This window comes from Catharus ustulatus, chromosome 3 (assembly GCF_009819885.2).
Source record: "Catharus ustulatus isolate bCatUst1 chromosome 3, bCatUst1.pri.v2, whole genome shotgun sequence".
Taxonomy (NCBI): Eukaryota; Metazoa; Chordata; class Aves; order Passeriformes; family Turdidae; genus Catharus; species Catharus ustulatus.
Window position 1 is genome coordinate 33393390 of NC_046223.1, and position 19628 is coordinate 33413017.

General features: G+C 43.5%; 1 protein-coding gene across 2 annotated transcripts; it reads right to left on the reverse strand.

Moving 5' to 3' along the window:
* Positions 1-326: 326 nt before the first annotated feature.
* On the reverse strand, positions 327-18758 carry RSPH9 (radial spoke head component 9). Of its 2 annotated transcripts, none has more exons than XM_033054532.2 (5): positions 18532-18758; positions 18215-18377; positions 17405-17534; positions 16685-16831; positions 327-583 (listed from the first exon to the last, which is right to left on the reverse strand). In XM_033054532.2, the coding sequence occupies exons 1-5, from the start codon at positions 18756-18758 to the stop codon at positions 423-425; spliced, it is 828 nt and encodes a 275-aa protein (XP_032910423.1). In that variant the 3' UTR covers positions 327-422. The 2 variants fall into 2 exon arrangements, with proteins under 2 accessions (XP_032910423.1, XP_032910424.1); XM_033054533.2 differs by having other exon boundaries at positions 492-2496.
* Between the last annotated feature and the right edge of the window lie 870 nt (positions 18759-19628).

Here is a 19628-nt window from a genome sequence, read left to right on the forward strand (position 1 = left end):
AAGCAAGGTGCTTTTGTAATCAGACAGATGGTCTAGGTTTGATTTCTGACCTAGAGCTTGCCTGTCAGGGAAGAAAATGCCATTTATTACTATCTAAAGGATCCACAGCAACACATTACAGGGAGAACTTGGTGCTAATAATGCCAAGGTTGTGTTCAATCCCCATTCACTTAAGAGCTGGACTCAACAAGCCTTGTGAGTCCCTTCCAACTCAGAATATTCTGTGATTCTCTGAATTCAATCTGGAGGAGGATTGCATACAATGAAGTCCTAGGAGAAGAATCAGGGCCAGCATCCAGGCACAAAAGAATCCTGCTCAAAGTGCAGAAGTTTTACATTTTTATTAGAACAAACAGTAAACAAAATTTTCTAAGTATAAAATCTAGATCTTTTCTAGTTCTTGAAAAGAACAGACAGAAGAGTCACAGCATGAAGGGCAGATCAAGATTCTTCTCACCAGTGCCAAAGTAGACGTAGCCGAATTGCTTGGTCATTGGGACATGGTAGAATGTCAGGCCCAGCCACAGCAGGCTCCGCAGCACCACCACAGTGCCTCCCTTCTCCAGCTGGATACTCCAAGAGCCTGTGAGAAGATGTGCAAGTGAATCACTGGAAAAGAGAAAGAGGCAGTGTTCTGCAGCAAGTTACCCTAAGCTGAGAGAAGAGCTGCTATGGGTTCTGCCTGACCAGTGAAGAGGGCGCAAGGCTGCAAGGAGTTGGTGACACCTGAAAGGAGGGAAGTTGGGGAGAACATAAACCTCGATGCCCTGTTTTCCTTTTGTCACTTCAGCACTGCAGGCTGCCCTCATTTCCAGATGTCTGTCTGGGTTCACATAGTAGCATGTTCCCATGGCTGTGGTGGTAATGTCATATGCGTCACAGGAAGGGACCCTCAAGCCCCAGACTGGTGTAGCTGATCCCCAGGAGAGGCTGCAGCTATTCTTGGCTGTTTCTGAGTGGGCAGCAGTTACTCCAACAAGCTCTGCCACCTACTTGATGTAGCTAATAGCTACAGAGAGCCAAGATGAGCTACAGCAATTCTGCATAGGTAGGAAATTTGTCCTTAAAATAAACTAGCATTAGTAGTGGGAATAGAAAGAAGGTGCTTTCCTCCTTCAGGGAAGACTGGTTTCTCTGATGCAGCAACTGGGAAAAAAAAAAAGAAAATTAAAAGTAGGGTATTTCCTATCTGAGAAATTTATGGAAAAGGTTAATTCTCTTCAGTCTTTCTTGGCTCCACTGTTGAAGAGGATATGCGTGGTAGGGGCAAAGGGATTAGTTTCCACATTAATTTTGTTTTGGCTCCACAGAAGAGGTTCAGAGCCAGTGTGAAAATGCAGTTTCTTCTGGATGCAAGGAGCTCAGAGCCTCTGAGTATTTATTTTGCATCTGACATGACAGCTTGGGAATTGTGCCAGAGGGAGGGGGCTGAACCATCAGCTTGGATTCAGTGCCGGAGGGCAAGGAGCTGCCAGGAGAAGAAAATACCAGCTTCAGCACCAAATCAGTAATGCCTAGAAGCTACAATGTAGGGAAGAAGGTTCTTGCTGAATCTCCATCTTAAAAAAAAAAGAAAAAAACGGAGCAGGCCCAAGTTAAAAAATTTGGTTGGAACTGTTAGGCTACCACTGGCCTAGAGTCAAGCAGTCAGCCTATCTGTATCCAAAGCCAAAATCTGCCAATTCCAGAATAAGCAGAAAGCACATAATGTGTTGGGCCATTTAGGCAGTATTCATCTTTGTAGATAATTTTAGGCTCATTAATTTTAAGCTCATCAATTTATGCTATGATTCATGCTTACTCATGTCACGGTTAGCCTGGGGAAGGGCTTCTGTGATTGCTGTCAGCTGCCTGTCCTCCTGCTCCCACTCACTTGTGACTCTTGGCCAATTTTAGTCACATCCGACAAAGGGCTGAAGGGCTTTAACACCCCAGGTTCCTACAGCAGGTCTCCCTGGGATGTGGCCCAAGGGCTGACTTCAGCTCCTGGAGCTTTGGTCTGCCAGCAGCTGCAAGGAAGCACAGGCTGTTAGGCCTGCCTGGCAGCCACAAGGCAGCAGCTAGCTGGGCAATCCGCGTTTGTGCAGCCTTGGGCTCTTGCGTGCTCCCTCGCAGTAGATGTTCTCTCGTGCAGTTCATGGCAAGCTACAGTAGCTGAGGAAAGGAGGTAAGTTGAGGGGAAATATTTATATGATGGCTTCAGAATCAGAAAGGAACAATATATTTCAAAACCCTGTAAAACCAGGTGTTGCGAGTTGTGCTGCTCACCTGTTACCTAACTCTTCACTTTGTATTTCTGTACTTACCAAAAGTTTCTTTGACACCACTGTCTCCTCTGTCTCCTTCAGCAGCAAGTTCCATATGTTTGTTATATGCAAGTCTTGTGTCATCTCTGATCTGTTACCTTTCAAAGTATCCTCTTCAGTCATGTGCAAATGTGGAACTCAGTGAACAGCAAGAATACCTACCTGCTTTCTGACAGGCTGACTTGAGCTGCTGGACAGAAGTACAAAACAGACATTCACAGTCTGTCAGGAGATTTCTGCTTTGGAGAACTTCCTTCTGACTCACTCCCCTCCACATTTCCACTAAAGACAAGCAACTGAGATTGCAGTAAAGCAGAGCACTACTTAATATCAGATGGTCAATACAGATGTGTGCCATCTTTTCACCTTCCTTCTACTGTGACATTTTTTACACAAGTCCTAGGTACAACATGAGCTAATACCTTCACAAGCAGTGGTTTCACGTACAAGGCAACCCCCATCTCCCATCCAGTCTCTCCAGTGCCACTCATGGACACAAACTGGACTGGATCTTTTTCATAACGGGAGTAAAAATGCCTATATTATGGTTCAGCCACTGGGATTACAAATCCTGACTGAGGGGATCTGCATGTTCTTAAGAAATTTTACCACTTGGATAGCATGGAAACCCAGATAAGGAAAACTTCACTACAAGGCAGATCATCCAGTGACAGAAGCACTGCAGCCATCTGCTGTCAAAGAACAAGCTTTTGGGTTTTTGAACATAGTCTCTAAAAGTTTTCAGCATTTGCTAGTGACAGTAGCAGGACCATTCATAGAAGTGTTGATGAACAAGTAGCAGGCAAATAGATCTGAATGTAATACTGACAAGTAACTCCCAATTTCTCCTTTGAATGACTGCTCCCAGCACATGGTTCTTCAGCTTGAATTTGTAGAAATTATCTACAAGACTTTCCTCCAAATACTGGTGGTACTTGCTGCAGCTTTACACACTGGCTTGTGGGGATGACTACACGCCATAAATTTTCTAAAAAGTTTCTCTGACAAAAAGATAATGAGGAACTCTCATTTTCTTTGATTTAGGACCAGTCCTCTGAGAAGCAAGTCTGTCAGGAATAGGACTGTGCTTTGCCTTGCTGGGTGGTGAAAACCTTTAGGGATTATCTAATTAGTTAATGCCTCCCAACATACTGGAAGCATCTAACAATCTGGGTACATGTGATAACTTGTTAATATATGTTCACCTACACAGATGAGCCCTCTGCCTCAAACCATTTACACAGAACAAAAAGAAATGCCTGGAGCATGACAACTGGGAAAGGTGAGAGGGAAAACAGGGTTTTTAATGTTCTTAGGAACTATGTCCAGATTTAGACATCTAGTTGTTGGATAAATTCACAGAGTAGGTAGAGTAAATCAAGTTCAACATAATTAAATCCCCATATCTGTGCTCTGAGACAATAGAGTACATGGATCCATGATCTCTTCAGAACATTTACCCAGCGACATGTAGGCTTATCAATATCAGTGGAGTATTCATCAGCAGTTAACTCCACTGATCAAAAGAACTTCCCATGCACCTTCACACCTGGCAGAAATGGACAGATAAAATTGAAGATGGTTCCAATCACTTTCGCACTAGTTCACTGAAGGCTGTGATGAGCAGTTTCTACATTTCCCTATCATCTGTCCAAGCTGCCAACTCTCAAAGGGCTTCAATTTGTCATTTCATAAATGTGAGACCTTTGGTGAATATTAATTATTTTTATAATTTCCAGCTCTTCTCTGGCCCTTCATTCTGCATGTAGTTCTACACAAATATGAACAGTAAAGTTTTGCTGATGCTGCATAAGCCTTCATGTGAAATGTAGGCCTGAACAAAAACAAGCAGGTTACGTAAGGGCAATCCCATCTGGACTGCCACAACATAGGTTGAGAACAGGAAAAAATTACAAGAAGCTGTCTGGAGCTGTAATGTCATTTTCACTGGCATCCTGTTTTCAGCCAGAATGATGATTAATCCTAGAGCTGTTCTTTATTCTGCAGAGCCAAAGAGTAGCAGCACTGCCACCTTCTACCTTCTACTAACTGTATCACTAGAGACATATTTCTAACCTAATGATCAATGGTGATTTTTTCAATGTACGTTTCCAGACTGGACTTTTGCAACACACAAAGCCCATTCAGAAACTGCACTTGATGCACAATGCTGGTGTCTATTCCAAGAAGAGATTACATTAAAGTTGTGGAACCTCTCTGGGTTCTTTGGATTTTTTCATAAAGGGAAAAAAATAGAACCAGCTATCTCTTTACTTTTTTTTCCCCATACCTCACCACATCTGCAGTATTTGCAGGAATGGTACATAAAACAAAATTTGAACTTGTGAGACATGGAGAAAGTTGTTCTCTCTGAAAGATGCAGGTCACTTGTGTTCTCTTCTATCACAGCTCAAATCTCCAATATTCAAACAAGATGCTTTTTTTTTTTTGGAAAGGCCCACCTTTTTTGTAGGAGTTTGAAATATTGATGTAATAAATCACACTAGAAGTACTTTAAACAGCAACTAATGAACAGTATGCAATAATAGCTTAAAATGAATTTGCCACCTTTTATTCCTTAAGAGAAAGTCTTAGAAACGCATTTAATAATGCAATATAAAAAGGAATGAGAACTATGAAAATGAAATGCTATGTTCATTTTTTTTTTCTTTTTCTCTCTTTTGTTTTTTAAACTTCTGTGCTATTACAGATGGTTTTTGAGGTAAAGCCATTGCATAGATAGCTTCAGGTCTCTATTACTGTAAAAATGCAGAAGTGGGCTGCTAGGTCCAAATCCTTTCCACCACTGGCTGAGAATATTCCATGGTAGTCCCTCTGTCAGACAGTATGTCTCTTTACTGAGAGACTGGGAACCTCAAAGCATCAGTCTATAAGGTACACCAAGATTCCTAGATAAAAGTTGTCAAGAAAAAAAAATTAAAATACTATTATTTGCATTGGAGGGAATACAACTAGAGCCAGGAGACAGCAAGTTAAGATTGGATTTCCTGGACTTAAGTACTGATTTTAACTTGCATCTCCGTGTGGACTGAGTTAACTTCACTCATCACGTAAAGCTTGCTGAGGAGCTGGTCATTGCTCTCACACAAGAGATTCATACCAGTAACACTGTTCTGATGAGGTTCCCAAAGTTCAAAATACATTTCTTAAAAGAGCAAGTTAATATTTAAGCTGCACCCAGCTTAAGAAGGCCAGGCACTGTCTGTGCTGAAACTATTGCTGTTGCTGCTCCAGAAGGGAAGGGAGGGAGCTGCTGTGTGGGAGGAAAGAGCATGGGAAAAGTATCCGCTGGATGAAGATCTGGAGCTTCCTATTCCCTCTTTGGATCAGGCTGCAGCCTCCACCCCTCCAAACACAGGCAGGAATTCTGAGGAGTTCCTTACATCTTTCCCAAACAAGAAAGTGCTTTGAAGATCCTGATGCTCACCCAGTGTTAAACCACTGCCTTTTTTATGGCCCTTCAACAGCTGCCAGAACACCAGGGCTGAATTTCAAAAGTCAACCTCCTTCTCAGCTTCTTCTTCCTTTGCAGTCGCCAATAGAAATCCCTGTCTCATCCCCCATGTCTGCCTTAGCTATGGTCTGAATCCTGTAATCCACAGAAGCAATAGGGTGCGTGAGACATGAGCTTTTAAACAAAACCCTTTTAAAAGGGCTGTTTGCAGAAGAACTTTCCTGCTGTAACTGGTCCACTTGCAGTATGACCTCTCATAACACTGCTGCTTTGGAGGTGATTCAGCAATGCCTCATTTCAGTGCAAGCTTGAGAAGAAACAGCTTTAAGAGCTAGACAGCCTGATAGAGAGACTCCATGTCGCAAAAGCTCACAGAGGGTCATAAAAGTGACATTATCAATTCCTCTTCAAAGGAGGAAACGTCTCAAGGGAAAAGCAGCCACAGCGTGGTTGCACTTACCATTAACACATTATGCTGCCACAAGAGCAGGTTACAACATCTATTGCTGAGTGAGAGTCAAGGATGGAGTTACAGGACAAATATTAACACCCAGAGCGGGGCAACATAACCATTTTCCTCTGCAAAAGCAGCCGCTGCTTGGCTGCATGACCCCAAGCACTTAGAGCTGACAAAGCTTCACTACACCCATGGGATTTGGCTTCCATTTCCCTCCAACAGAAAATCCTACACTGGGAAGAGCTTCCTACTTCTAATTTGTTGTCTGTAGGGAACAAAGACAAATTGCAAACCAGAGTAGCTGTAAGGAAAGGTCACTGTGCTTTTGCTCTCAATAAATTGTGCCGCATGGACATTTCACGCACAGCCTACCAGCCATAAGGACACATCCAAACAGTCCTATGTGGGGCCCAAACTCCTTCGTGCCACTTACTGGCTGCAAACTAAATCTCTTCCATTTGCTTGACACACCACCTGCACCCCATATGTTAACACTGCTGTCAATATTTCCAATTCCCCGTATAACTATTTAATAATAATTAAATAAAAACACAGACTGGTTGCAGGTTGAGTACTATTTTTAAAAGCCTCCAGAGCCAGGAAAGCACAGCTTACAGTCAGATGCTTCCAAGTGGCTCTTGCATGGTCCTAATGCCTGCCATGTCCTTGACGCACAAATACCACCATGCCCAAACCCCAAAGTAAAATGGTCATACTTCAGAGGCTTTTCTTCTCCATTATCCTCTCCCACTGGGGATGCCTCTGCAGTAGAAATTATTTCAACAGGCCCAGGTCTTTTATTTACACATGAAGAACCTGTTCCTGCTGACAAGGAAGACTCGTGGATTGCAGTGCTGTCCCCGATACATGGTATTCAGGTATCTCCAAGTTAAAATGAAATTCAGGCCATACTTAGACATCTGACAACAGTACTGCTTAATCCAGCTGAAGCAGCCTCTGCCCTCAAACACTTATTCCCGCCCTCATCATTCTTCCATCATAGAGACCACAAAGTGTTTATTTACTGCTTAGTGAGTCAGGTTGGGGTTGAACTGAAAAATATACTAGACAGAAATAACATTATTTTTCCAGCTGGAATCTGCACAGCCAGCAATGCCAACACAAAAGAAGAGACAATACACAGAAATAAATGAGCTCCAGAGGATGGGAAGAACTGAAAAAGCTAGCACTGAAGTAATACACATCAAATTAGAGCCTCCCTTATAGCCCTGTTAGTTTGCCCTTTAGTCCTAAATCCACCTGATAAAACAAAACAAAAATATTCCAATTAAGAGAAAGATGCAGACTGCACAGAAAGCATTGGAATAAAGAGTTGGAATAGGGCTGTGTATTAGAGGAAACAGAAAAACCATATGCAATCAACATTTATAAGGAGTAGGAAAAACTGATTAAAATCCATGCTATTTGTATTCTGACAACTACAGTACAGATCACTGAATCTTGGGTTTTCTGTAGTAAATTTAGAAATCTCAGAGTGGCAAATCAGCTCCTTCCAAAGCACAAGTTTATGCTGGATCTCATCACACTCCATATTTCTTGTTCAGCTGGTCGCTGTGGAAACGTTTTTGGAGCGTGCCAGGAGTCACGTAGCATCTACCTGGGGAGCCCCTGCATTAATCCGTCACCTTCGTGGGTTTCTCTGAGCCCATTGGTTGGTGGGAAGAAAAAGGAGTCTCTCGCCCCTCCCTGCTCTGAATGAAAGACGCTTCCTCTAAATCTTGCTACAGGATTTCAGGCTCAATTCAGCTTCTTTGGGGCTTTTGTCACCAAACAAATGTGATGTCTTTGAAAGAAAGATTAACAGTTTGATGAAAGGATGCAATGGGCAGCTTTGTTCTAGCCTGCTTCCCCTAGAGCTTTTGGTCACTGTCACTTTCTTACCCACGGGAGAATATCTGTCTGACTCTCAGAGGAGATTATGGCCACCTTGTAAGATTTTTCCTCTCCTGGTAACAAAGCACTGGCCACTTTGAGGAGGTGATAATGATGAACAGGGGCTGGATTAGGGGCAAAGAACCTCACATTGATCTCTGAATTCTGAGAAAACACAAAGGAGTCGATGCTGGGATTCAAAACCCACCAAATGCTTAGAGCACATCCAGTTTGCTCTCCTGCAGGAGGGGCAAGTCCACAAGCCCTGTCAGTCCCCCAGTTGTAGTTCTTACCTCATCATCAAATTAGCAAGGCTAGTTAAAAGAGCTTGGGATGAGGAACAGATGGCACCGATTATAAACTGTTGATGTTTTTGTACTAAACTAGATATGAATTCTGGAGCAAATTACCCAAAGAGTTTACCAGTTTCTGAGAATAGTGTCACACTGAGCACTTCCATACAGCACAGTGCAGTGCTAATTCTGAACACTCAAGGCTAAGCATCTTTTAATGCCTGTGATAGCCTAGCTACTTCTGCTCAGTGTAACTGCTGTACAAATATAGCCGAAGATGAACTATCCCTTGTCCTTTCCCCTTTACACACTGCCACACACCCCTTCAGCATGCAGAATTTCAATCCATATGATATTTGTGTACAGTAAAACAAGATAATGCCATTGGCTTCCTCCTTTCAAAAGCTTTGTGACCAAATGGGCAGCAAACAGCAAATCAAAGCTATATGCAGGGCTGGCACCAATGCCAATGACTGCACAGGCAGGAGCTGCCACTCCTTGGAGCCCTTGCAGAAACAGATCACTCCTAGCAAAAGCTGACCTTGTTCTGGCTTCAGTGACACACAAACTGTCCTAGGATTTCCCCCACAAGTAATTTTTCATCATTCCCTAGAGGAAAAGGCCAAGGCTGACTGATGTGGCAATAAACCTGCAGCTTCTGGTTCCATAAGGCTTTAGCAGCATTTCCCATCATTTTAGCCAGAAGTTCATCTCGTTTTTATGTCCAAGGAATCAGGAGCTTAAATGGAGACAGGGTGGGTCATGATTTCTTTCACTGAGGAAAAAAAAACCTTTAAATAAAACCCTTTGCAACCCTGGAAAGTTGCTATGAAGACTCTGCTTCTGTCCTCATTCTTTCCCTACAGAAGTCTGGAAGATGAAGGACTCCACCACAGCTCTCAGTTGATGAGCAGCCCTGTTCCAGTATAAACTCATCCAAGGTCTGACTAAACAATACCCTGAGGTGATATAGATCCAGGACCCAAAAGCAGTGAATATGCTGCTTTATTACCCATAGACGCAAAGCCCAAGGAAAACAGGCTCCCTTCCAGTAATCAAAGCAGACCAGTCAGAAGGTCTAATACTAGCTGGCTTGGGAGTGCTCCTACCATGCTGCCACATGAGAGGTTCCAGTCTGATCTTGAACTCCTGAGCTGGCAGCACCCCAGCTTGTAGGAGGGACAGCATCTTGTCTTGCTCCCAGGCAACTTTCTTGGGTCATTGCAGGAATGGCCTTAGCCTCTACACACCACTGGCAAAAATTAAGAGTGACCCTACATTTTAAGAATGTAAGGAACATGCTTATATATTGTGTATGTGTATTCGCATGCATGTGACCTCTACAGATGCTGAGAAAGCCATTGAAAAGTCTAGTGACCATTCCAGAAACTGGCTAAGCTTGAAAGGGACAGAATATCTTCTCTATAGCTACAGTTCAGGAGGCCAGTTCCAGACACAGTCTGGAAACTCAGGACATACCTTTTCCTTGATTTGATGCTGCTCTTGGTGATTTTCTTTCTCATTTTACTTTTCCATGGTTTCTTTTTCTGTGCTTAGCGTTGACAATGCTGGCACCATAGTGCACCCTGCTGGAAGGCAGCAGCTAGAGTCATCCTGGAATTATTTCTGGGGATGGTGGACTTCAGTTTGAACAGAAAAATTCAGGTACCAGTTCTTTTACTAACAACCCACTAAGCCAGCTCAGCTACTGGGTTCAATTTTCAGGTCAGAAATCCTACTGTTCTGATGCACACTCATCTGGTTTTCTCACTCTCTAACACTATTCTAAAGCTTGTTAGTCAAAACTACTTGCATTAATGTAACTCTATGGGATTCTGTAGCTCAGTTTCATGCATTCACCAAGCCTAGGGATCACATCTCCTAATGAGGAATAAGGATAGCTGTAAGCCATGCTAGGTATTTCAGTCTACATTTTCGCTACCTCTTTTTATCCTTGCAAACATGAAGTACTGCCCTCTCATTTATTATGAGTCTTTTAGTTTGGATTTCAGTGAGACAGCTTGAAAAGCCTTGTCCCCGTGTGGCTCTTGGCAGGCTAAGGAGTAAAGTGCTCTTGCTCTCGGCTTTCACAGAGCTGGGGAGGTGCTGCTTATTGTTAAGCAATGAAAGGGGAGGGCTCAGGTCACATCTGTGAAATGTTAGTGGAGAAGGGAGGCTGGGTGAAAGTAGGTGGCCAGCACAGCATAGCACTTCGCTGGATTTTGCAAGGCCACTAGGGAGATAGGCAGCCATTTGTCTTAGAGCCCTGATAAAGGGCCCTCGCCTCTGGTGGCTGGCTGGGGGCTGTAAATACCTCTGCAGACACAGACTCTTCAAATGGCTGGAGACCGAGGCTGATAGGGGATTAATCGCCTTGAAGGGAGGAGGGAAGGGGGAGGGGGATCGAAAGCAAGTTAATTAGCTGTGTTAATGTATGGAGATAAAGCAGGGTCATGCCTCCTGGGCTTCTTCCTTCCTGCACCCTGACTTTTGGGATAGCCATGATGAGGCTACCAAAATGGCCCTTGAGAGCAGCCACGGAAACTATCTCCCACTTAGAAATGCCTCCCCTCCATCTTCAAGGACCCATTAGGCACAAGCTTTTGCTAAACCGATAAAGACCGTGCTAATGAACCTCAGATGACAGGAGGTTAGTGTTCTAACCGAGGCTACTGTTCAGCAAGCTTACAGAAAAGCTCATGCTCAAAGTTTTCAGCCAAAGAAATGGCCACAAATCCCTTTGTAATGTTGTGTAAGGAGTGCCCCAAAACCACTGCACTTTCAGGTGAAGAAACAGAGCTACAATCCAAAAGCCTGTCACTTCCTCCACAGTCAAATGGTAAAGGAGTTGGAATGATCTCCTGTCTAGGCACTTCTTCTATCCTACCTTCATATTGAAATGGCAAGTAGACAAGACTCACGGATTCACCCTGCACTGTATACCCATTTGGACTGATGCTATAAAATCTCTCCCAGCAGTAACAATCCACAGTGGCAGTAAGTCAGGAATCTTCTCAGTCCTCTTTTGGGCCCTCACATATCATAGTTCAGAAAGCAATGCCAGCTGAAATGAGCTGAATTGCATTTGGAACCCATTGTCACCTTTGTGTTACTGTCACTAACAATGAAGAAGTCCAAGCTGAACATCACCCTCCATGGCTGTCATCAAGTTTATGGCCAGGCAGACCAGGAGTCTGGACTCCTACATACCACTGCCCATTAAACTGAAGTCACTTATACATGTCGGGGACTATCAACTTGTAGTTGCATTTGACTGAAACACAATTCCCAGGAAGACATCCAGCATTGATGTTAAGATACCAAGAGACATAGGCTCATCCATTACCTTTGCTAACTGGTAATCTTTTCGCTCTTAGAAATTGTATCTCATTGTTCATTTTAGTTCTGGCTATAAGTTTTAGCTGCTGATTCCTGTTATGACTTTCTCTGCTATAATAAATAGATCTTCAGTACCTAATACTTAAAACTCCATGGAGTATTTACACAGTGTAATACAGCCATTCTCACGGGCTTTTCCTCAAGATAAACAGATCAAACTGTTTATGTCTCTCACCAACCCTTGAATAATTTTGTGACTTTTTTCCTTCAATACTTCAGTTTTGCAACGTGCAGTAATCCAGTTATGATTCCACTAACAGTATATGCAAAAGTAAAGTCACCCCCTGTTCCTGGTTGCTACACCCTTGTTTATGTATCTGCAGATCAAGTTACCCTTTTAAGTCTTAGGATCAGCATGGGAGCTGATGTTCAGTGGGTTGTGCCTGGATTTCCTTTCAGAGCCCAGTTTCTAGAATACAATTCTTAAAGTCTAACTTAGAGTCCTTACCATCCTCATGTGACTTTGCAGGTCACAAATGTACTCAAAAATGTACATCAAAATGTACTGTATTTAAGTAAGCCCAGTTTTCCAGATCTCTGTATCCATCCTGCCCTTGTCATTATTTAGTTTTCCACCAACTCTTTAGTTTTAGATAATTTATAAGTAAGTTGAGGAATATCAGTATTGGCACTGGTCCCTTTATGACCTCTCCCAGAAATACACCCATTCAGTGAATTCTGAATCACAACTGCTAAGGAGCATAAAATTTAGGGGAATAATTCTGCAATGCTGGGATTTATTAAAGATTATTTTGCCACGAGTCTCCTGAGATAATGATTTCACAAGTAACTTATCTGACTCTGCCATTTTAATGTTTTTGATCCACAGTAAGTGTTGTTTAACTGTACCCTCCCTTAGCAGTCTGAAAACTGTCTGAAACAGTATTTTATTTTCTTTGCTTGATGCGAGTCCATATTCTTTCCAAAAAGAAACCAGAAAAAAAATTGAGCTCTTCTGCCCTTCCACATGTTTATCAGCCTTTTTACCATCACTATTTAGTGACAGTTTCCAGTACCTTTACTATGCTTTTTCTTCTCAATATAATTTAAAAAAATCTGTCTCACTGTTGTCACAGACTGCTCCATGACAGTTAGTTATTCTGGCTCCCTTTGTCATTCTCTACTCATTAAAAATTCCAATTTATATCAATCATTAATCATTCCTAACCTTCTGCATTTCCTTTTATACCTCTTTTTTTTATTCTAATTTCTACTCTTAATCTACAAGTGAACTGTGGTAGGTTTTCTGCCAAAGGCAGCTGTTTACTGATTGGGGGTCATGGCTTTTGAAGAAAGTCTTCTCATATAAATCCTATTTTCACTCATATCTTTTCCTATCTAGACATACCTTCCTGCCTGCATCAGTTTTTAACAGTGTTCTGTTGGTGTCCCTTATCTCCATATCAAAGTGATCTGAGTCAGTAATCTGTAACAAACCCTCAGAGTCAAGTTATTGCTTTTCTGAATTGCAGTTTGAAAGTGCCAAAGAGCTGAATTCTCCATCCCTTGTCTCACTTTCTTCCAAGCTTTCCATTCTACACTAGTATCTCAGGCTTTCACTCAACCCCTTTCTTTATCCTCGCAGAATGGGGCGTAGTCTGATCTGATACCAGGGTCACAGTAAAATCAACCTTCCCCCTCCATTTTCACTTCTCCCATCATTATCAATGCCTGAAAAGTGTCTCTTCTTTAATATCTTCACTACATTAAGTCATCAAATGAAAAAGCTGTAGGCATGCTAGGAATTATTGCTATTTGCTTTGCCATTCCATTATCTGCAAGCAGATGTAAAACTTCCACAGCCCTAGTTCCTGAAATACTATGTCCAGGGTTCCAAACTCCATGCAGCAGAAAGGACAACGCTGGCAATGTGCCAGCAGCTGAAAAGCCACATGTAATTGTGCATAAAGTTGAGCAGATTGTCTGCTTAGACTAGAGCAAACAAGCTTATCTTTAATGCAGACATATGGCCAGCAAAACCTACAGATCCCAGCATGCAACATTCTGGCCAGCTGGGCATTTGGATCAGGATGAAGTATTACATGATCTGATACTGTGGTGACAGAAGATCTGTATCACAGCCCTCCATGTTCATGCTGTCGAGACAAGGTTCTCATTTCCCACTTTTCTCCAGAATAATTTTTAAAAATGCTTTTTTTTAAAAAAAAAAAAAGCTAAGTCAGCCATTTGTCTGTGGGAGCTGAGACACCAAGAAAAAACACAGAATAATTAAAGGAGGAGCAGCAAGATATTCTGAACTTTTAAAGTGCACAGATAACCTGATAGACACACAGACAGAATCTGGAACCTGCTAACACCACAGATATCACTGGTAAAGATAAGAATGGCAGACAGTTTTGTTACAAAACTCCAGGTTTTCTAATTTTGCATTAAACTCTGCTTTTACCATTGTTGCTTTTATTCAACCCAGTTTTAACTTCCTTTCTTCCCACCTCTCAGCTGTCATATGAAATGTTCTCTCTGCCCCCAACTTTCCATTCTGTAAGACACCTCTGCTCTCCTATAATGACACACGATATATCTTATGACAGTTACCCTCTTGACAGCCATCACAGATGCTATCTCCAATTAATAGAGAAAACGATTCCAACAGAATTGTTACTTTTAGACAGGTTAAAATCAGCCCTTAATCTCTCAGTTCTGTTCTTTAGGTCTTTCAAGATGTTAGGGGAATTTAGCCAATGCAGGCTGGGAGCTTCACTCAAATGTCACTTATCCCCAGATCACTTCTTATGTATTTATTGAGAAAAGAGACAATTCTAGCTTCAGTCACAATTCTAGATGCAATAAATTTGAGAATTCCTACTTCTGCTCTGACAATAATCATTCAAGACAGGATCTAACCAGGAAAGGCAAGAAAAACTTCGGATTAAAATGAGGGGATTTGCCAGAGATATGAACAACTTGTCAGTAAACAGAAAAAGCACTGTCTACTTTTTCTGCTCTGTCAGGACCAACATGCACTGTCAGAGCTCAAGGAAAGTAATCTGAGAACCAGAGTTTGAGTATCTCTCAACCAGGAGTGACTCTGGCAAAGCCATGCTGATAAAATCAGCAGAAAGCCTGAGTCTGTCCTGGTTCCCCCCCCCCCCCCCCAACCCCCACAACATTTTCACAAGCAACCAGTACTTTTAGGCAACCTGAATGCTTGTTAAAGGAACCGGGTTGATCTTTCTTTAATGTCAGAGCTCCCATCTGCATGTGCTAGAATGCAATTAGAGAGGCTACACACCTTGCTGATCTCCTGTAACCAGTTACTGTCTTCACCTCATCCCTGAATTCAAGACAGAGCAGGCAGAGCTGCACAGGCACCATGATGAATCTTCTCTTCCATTAAGAAGCACTCAGCTGCATTTTAGCTCAGGTAGTCTTTCAGAGGCAACCTTTTAAAGGATACTGAAATCTACACTAACAGCAACATCCACCGGGGCAAAGGTTCATGCTTACACAGACATCAGGCTGCCACAGGAACTCAATCATGACAGTTGACTCAGTCATGAAAGTTGAGCCCCACTTTCTATCTGCCACCAAGTAAAATACAGCTACAAGTCAAATTTGATTTGAAGACTTTTAACAAAGCCACCATCTTCATGTCTAACACATGGTGTGTCTCCCTACCACAAGGGAGGGAGAAATAAAGGTGGGGGAGCAGTGGGAAGACAAACAGTAGCAAAACCCAAACTACCCTACAAAACTGCAGCTAAAATTTTCTTAGGAGATATTCTCTTTTGCAGTTCTTTAAGTCAAAAGGGCCACCTCAATGAGTGTGTATGTAAAAATGTGCAGTCTCCCCAGACTACAGCTCTAGAAAATGACTGCATAAAGACATTCCCAGTAAGCTGAAGAGTGGTTTAGATTTTAGAGGTTTATGCTCTGTCAAAAATGTTCAGAATTCAGGCAGGAGCTCACATTCTCAGTTCTTTTTTTTTGCCAAAGGGAAGATTTGGAGGAGAGAGTAAGAAGAGAGAGGAAGAGAGAATCTTTAAAGCTATTTACAACACTGGCAATTCACTGTCCATCTACTCAATTCCATCTGGCACAGGTCACCCAGTATCCTATCCAACTACTCCTGGAATAAAATAACAAAATTAAGTTTGAATTGTTTCCCTAGAATCTCTCTAGACAGAGGATGTGAGAATACTTGGTACAATAAAAAAAAATTGCAGCAAATCAGCAGAAAACAGACACAGCCACTCCCATCTCCCATCTGCCAGAGGGATACCTGGAAGAGACTTTAAATACATTTGCAGTTGTCCAGCAGAACAGCAGAGATGTAAACTGAAGATACAATCTGGTATGCTTGTATTTTTTTCTCCTTTCACGGTGTATAATCCCGCCAGAGTACAGACTATTCCAACACATTTTATCAAAGGAACATTTGAATTCAGCCTCTCAGAGATATCAGCTTGGTGCTAATGACAGCCCATTTAGATAAAGAAGAGAAATACTGGGTGGAACAAGAGGTGTGAAATACTTCAAACCACATAAATTCTCTCTATCACTGGTGGACTTATCTCTCCCAATAGGGTCACCAGTTGTCACAGGTTTTACAGAAGTCAGGAGGGAATATGGCACTGAGGCAGAATGTGTCAAACCTGTAGTGAGGATGTGACAGCCCTGGTACACTTACATCTTTCCACCGTAAGCATCTATTTAGAATTCCATACAACAGGAAGTAACTACAATATTTAGTAAAGGATAAAGTTCCTTTAAAAGTTCACAGAAGCTTCTCATATCACCTCTACAGTAACCCACACCGGTCCCCTCAGTGTTTCCAAGGCTACTCAAACTTCCTTATTGCCTTCCCTTTCATTGCATCTGTTGATTTTGCTACCCTTACCTCGTGGGATATCATGCTCCAGAGAATCTAGGAAGTCGGTGGATGGGTCCAGGTCAGCCTTTTCCAGCAGAGTTTTATTCTTCAGGTTAACAGGCTCAGTGAAATGGAAATAGGAACTTAATTTTTTTGCCTCCACCAAAGACAGACCTGCAGACAGCCATTGATGAACATTAATACATCCATGAATGAACTAGGGTAACATTTGAGTTATACTATCAAGTACAACCTTGTTTCTGTAATGCTCACAGCCTAGAATCACAATCTAGGACAGAAGCACAATCTTTCTCCAGTAGACTCCACAGAAGGCTTGTCAGAAACAGGTGTCAGCACTCCCTGATGCTGTGCATTGCAGACCATTCTGACTGCAGTCTCAGGTAACCAATGGGTACCAACTTTAAGGACAACTTTCTGTGCCCATTTGGTCATAACCTATTCTAAATGGACAAATCACTACATCTGTGATTGCTAAACACATAAACTACAGTTTATGCAGACAAATTACTCAGCTTAATGACTCAGAACTATTACTGACTCTTTTCCCACCTTTCAGAGTTGAATAATGCACCTGAACATTAGTGGCAGTGGATTCTCTCCTCCCTATTCATCGTATCCAGGGGAAAAAAAAAATGAAACCAAAACAGCAGTTAGAGAAAGACATCTTAATTTACAGCCTTTATGATCAAAGTACAGTTGATCCTGATAAAGATAATCAGAATTTACCTTCAAAGTGTCTGTTTTCATACACAGACCCGAGAGGAGTCTTCACAAATGCCCCCCGGGGGACGATACCAACTTCTCTGTCTATCAGCTCGACTGTAGCTATGAGACGGGCCTCCTCCTTCATCACAGGCTTTAAAGAAAAATAGGGAAATTTTAAATGCAGGGCTTTCCTTGCTTTCATTTCTGAAAATAAACCTGAGGTGACACAAGGGACATCATCTTGGAGTCCAATGGCACTAAGAAGATCTCAAAAGACATTTCTCTCCTAAGATATGACAGAAAACATGGCTAGGAGCAAACAGTTTAGACCCACCAGAGACTATCTATCCATCCCTTCATCTATTCTTTCCTTCCTCTCAATTCCCCTACTTATGACTTGTCTGTTCATTTGTAAATAATGCTACCTGCAGTTACTTATTAAAGTTTCAGAGACCACAGTGAGGATCTGTACCAGTTGTGCATAATAAAGCAGAAGGAATATTTACTATTTCTGAGGCCTGACAGCAAAAACTGGAGCAAGAATCCAGTCAAGAAGCTGTTGCTACACAATGACAGTAAGGATTACAGAGTTAAGAACATTCTGAGTTGGAGGGGACCCATACGGATCCAACTCTTAAGCAAACAGCCCATACAGTGATTGAAACAACAACCTCGGTATTATAAACACTGTGCTCTAACCAAGAGGAAACTGTGTATCTTTCACCTGACCACATGCTCATGCTGCTCCTTACAAACGAGAAGCCACCACCTGTCCAGTGTGAGGGGCACAAATGTAGTGAACAGAGTTCGAAAGCGTTTTACTGTATTTACCTCCTTACCACTTTCCATCAGTCTTGCAGCAGCTTCTGCGTTTATCTCAGACAAGCTGTACTCAAAAGAAGGATCTCCCTGAAAGCGGCCCTTCACCTGCTCAGCCAGCGCAAGCATCTCCTTGGTAGCTGGCGTCAGGAGGCTCCAGTCCAAGCAGTTCAAGCTGCCAAAGACAAGCACGACTCAGGGCCGAGCCCGCTAAAGAACAGGGCTCGAAGCAGCTTGGCCAGGCCCCTGCGGGCACAGCGACAGCACCCCCCGATCCCACAGCCCCAGAGCGGCCCGGCCGGTCCCTGCTCCCGGGGCGGCCCCCGCACCTGTACAGGCGGCTGCGGGGCGCGGCGCGGTCGGGGCCCAGCCCCTCGGCGATGTAGTAGGCGCCGCGCACGCCCTGGATGCAGCCCCAGAACCAGACCCGCTCGAAGCGGTAGTCGCGCTGCACCAGAGGCAGCGAGGCGCCCAGAGCCGCCTGCCGCTCCGGGCTGAGCCCCGCGCCGCCGCCGGCCACCAGCGCCAGGGCCGCGGGCAGCGACTGCGCCTCCATGGCGCTCCGCGTCCCCGCTGTTGCCGGGAGACCGCTGCCCGCCCGCCCGGCCCCCCCCGCGCTTCCGCCGCCCCAGCGAGGGACCGCGGGCAGCGCCGGCCGTGCCGGGCCCGGCTCGCCCCGCCCGGGACACCGAGACCCGGACGGGCAGCGGCCCAGCAAGGATGGAGTTATGGGTGCTGCCTGCGCTGTGCTCGTGGTTTCGAGAGGCCTAAATCCAAAGCCAGGTCCAAAACGCAGGCGGGCATACAATTGCGTTGCTCCTTCACTGGGATACCACAGAGGGCTCCGTTTGCTTCATTTCTCACATAGACAACAGGGAAAAGAAACCCCTTCTGTTTACTGCTGTAATCTCACTGCAAGCTCACTGCTTACAATGTCACTCTTACAGATCCTGAGGAGGGCCATGAAATTGAAAAGAGGACTGAAGCACCTCCCCGATGAAGAAAGGGGGACTTCTGAGAAAGTCAGGCTCACAGGCTGAGGAAGTTGGGACTCTTCAGCTTAGAGAAGGGTTTAGGGAGATCTCATAGCAACCTTCCACTACCGACAGGGAAGCCAGAGAGGAACTCTTCATCCAGAACCATAGTGATAGAACAAGGAGTGTTGGGTACAAACTGAAATGGAGGAAATTTAAGTTAGGTATTAGGAAGAAATTCTTTACTGTGAGCATGGTGAGACACTGAAACAGGGAGGATGTGAAAACTCCATCCTTGGCAGTGTTCAAAGCCAGGTTGGGTAAGGCCTTGAACAACGTGGTCTAGTGGGAGGTGTTGGATTAGATGATCTTTAAGGTCCATTCCAATCCCTTAACTTCCATGATTCTGTGATCTTATCTAGCTCGTGTACCTCTATAAATAAATGGTTTAT

Coding starts and splice junctions, on each gene's coding strand:
- RSPH9 (XM_033054532.2), bottom strand. CDS start 18,758: ATGGAGGCGCAGTCGCTGCCCGCGGCCCTGGCGCTGGTGGCCGGCGGC. Junction 17,535..18,214: donor TGATGGAAAGTGGTAAGGAG/GTAAATACAGTA, acceptor TTTTCTTTAAAG/CCTGTGATGAAGGAGGAGGC. Junction 16,832..17,404: donor TGAAAACAGACACTTTGAAG/GTAAATTCTGAT, acceptor GGCTGTCTGCAG/GTCTGTCTTTGGTGGAGGCA.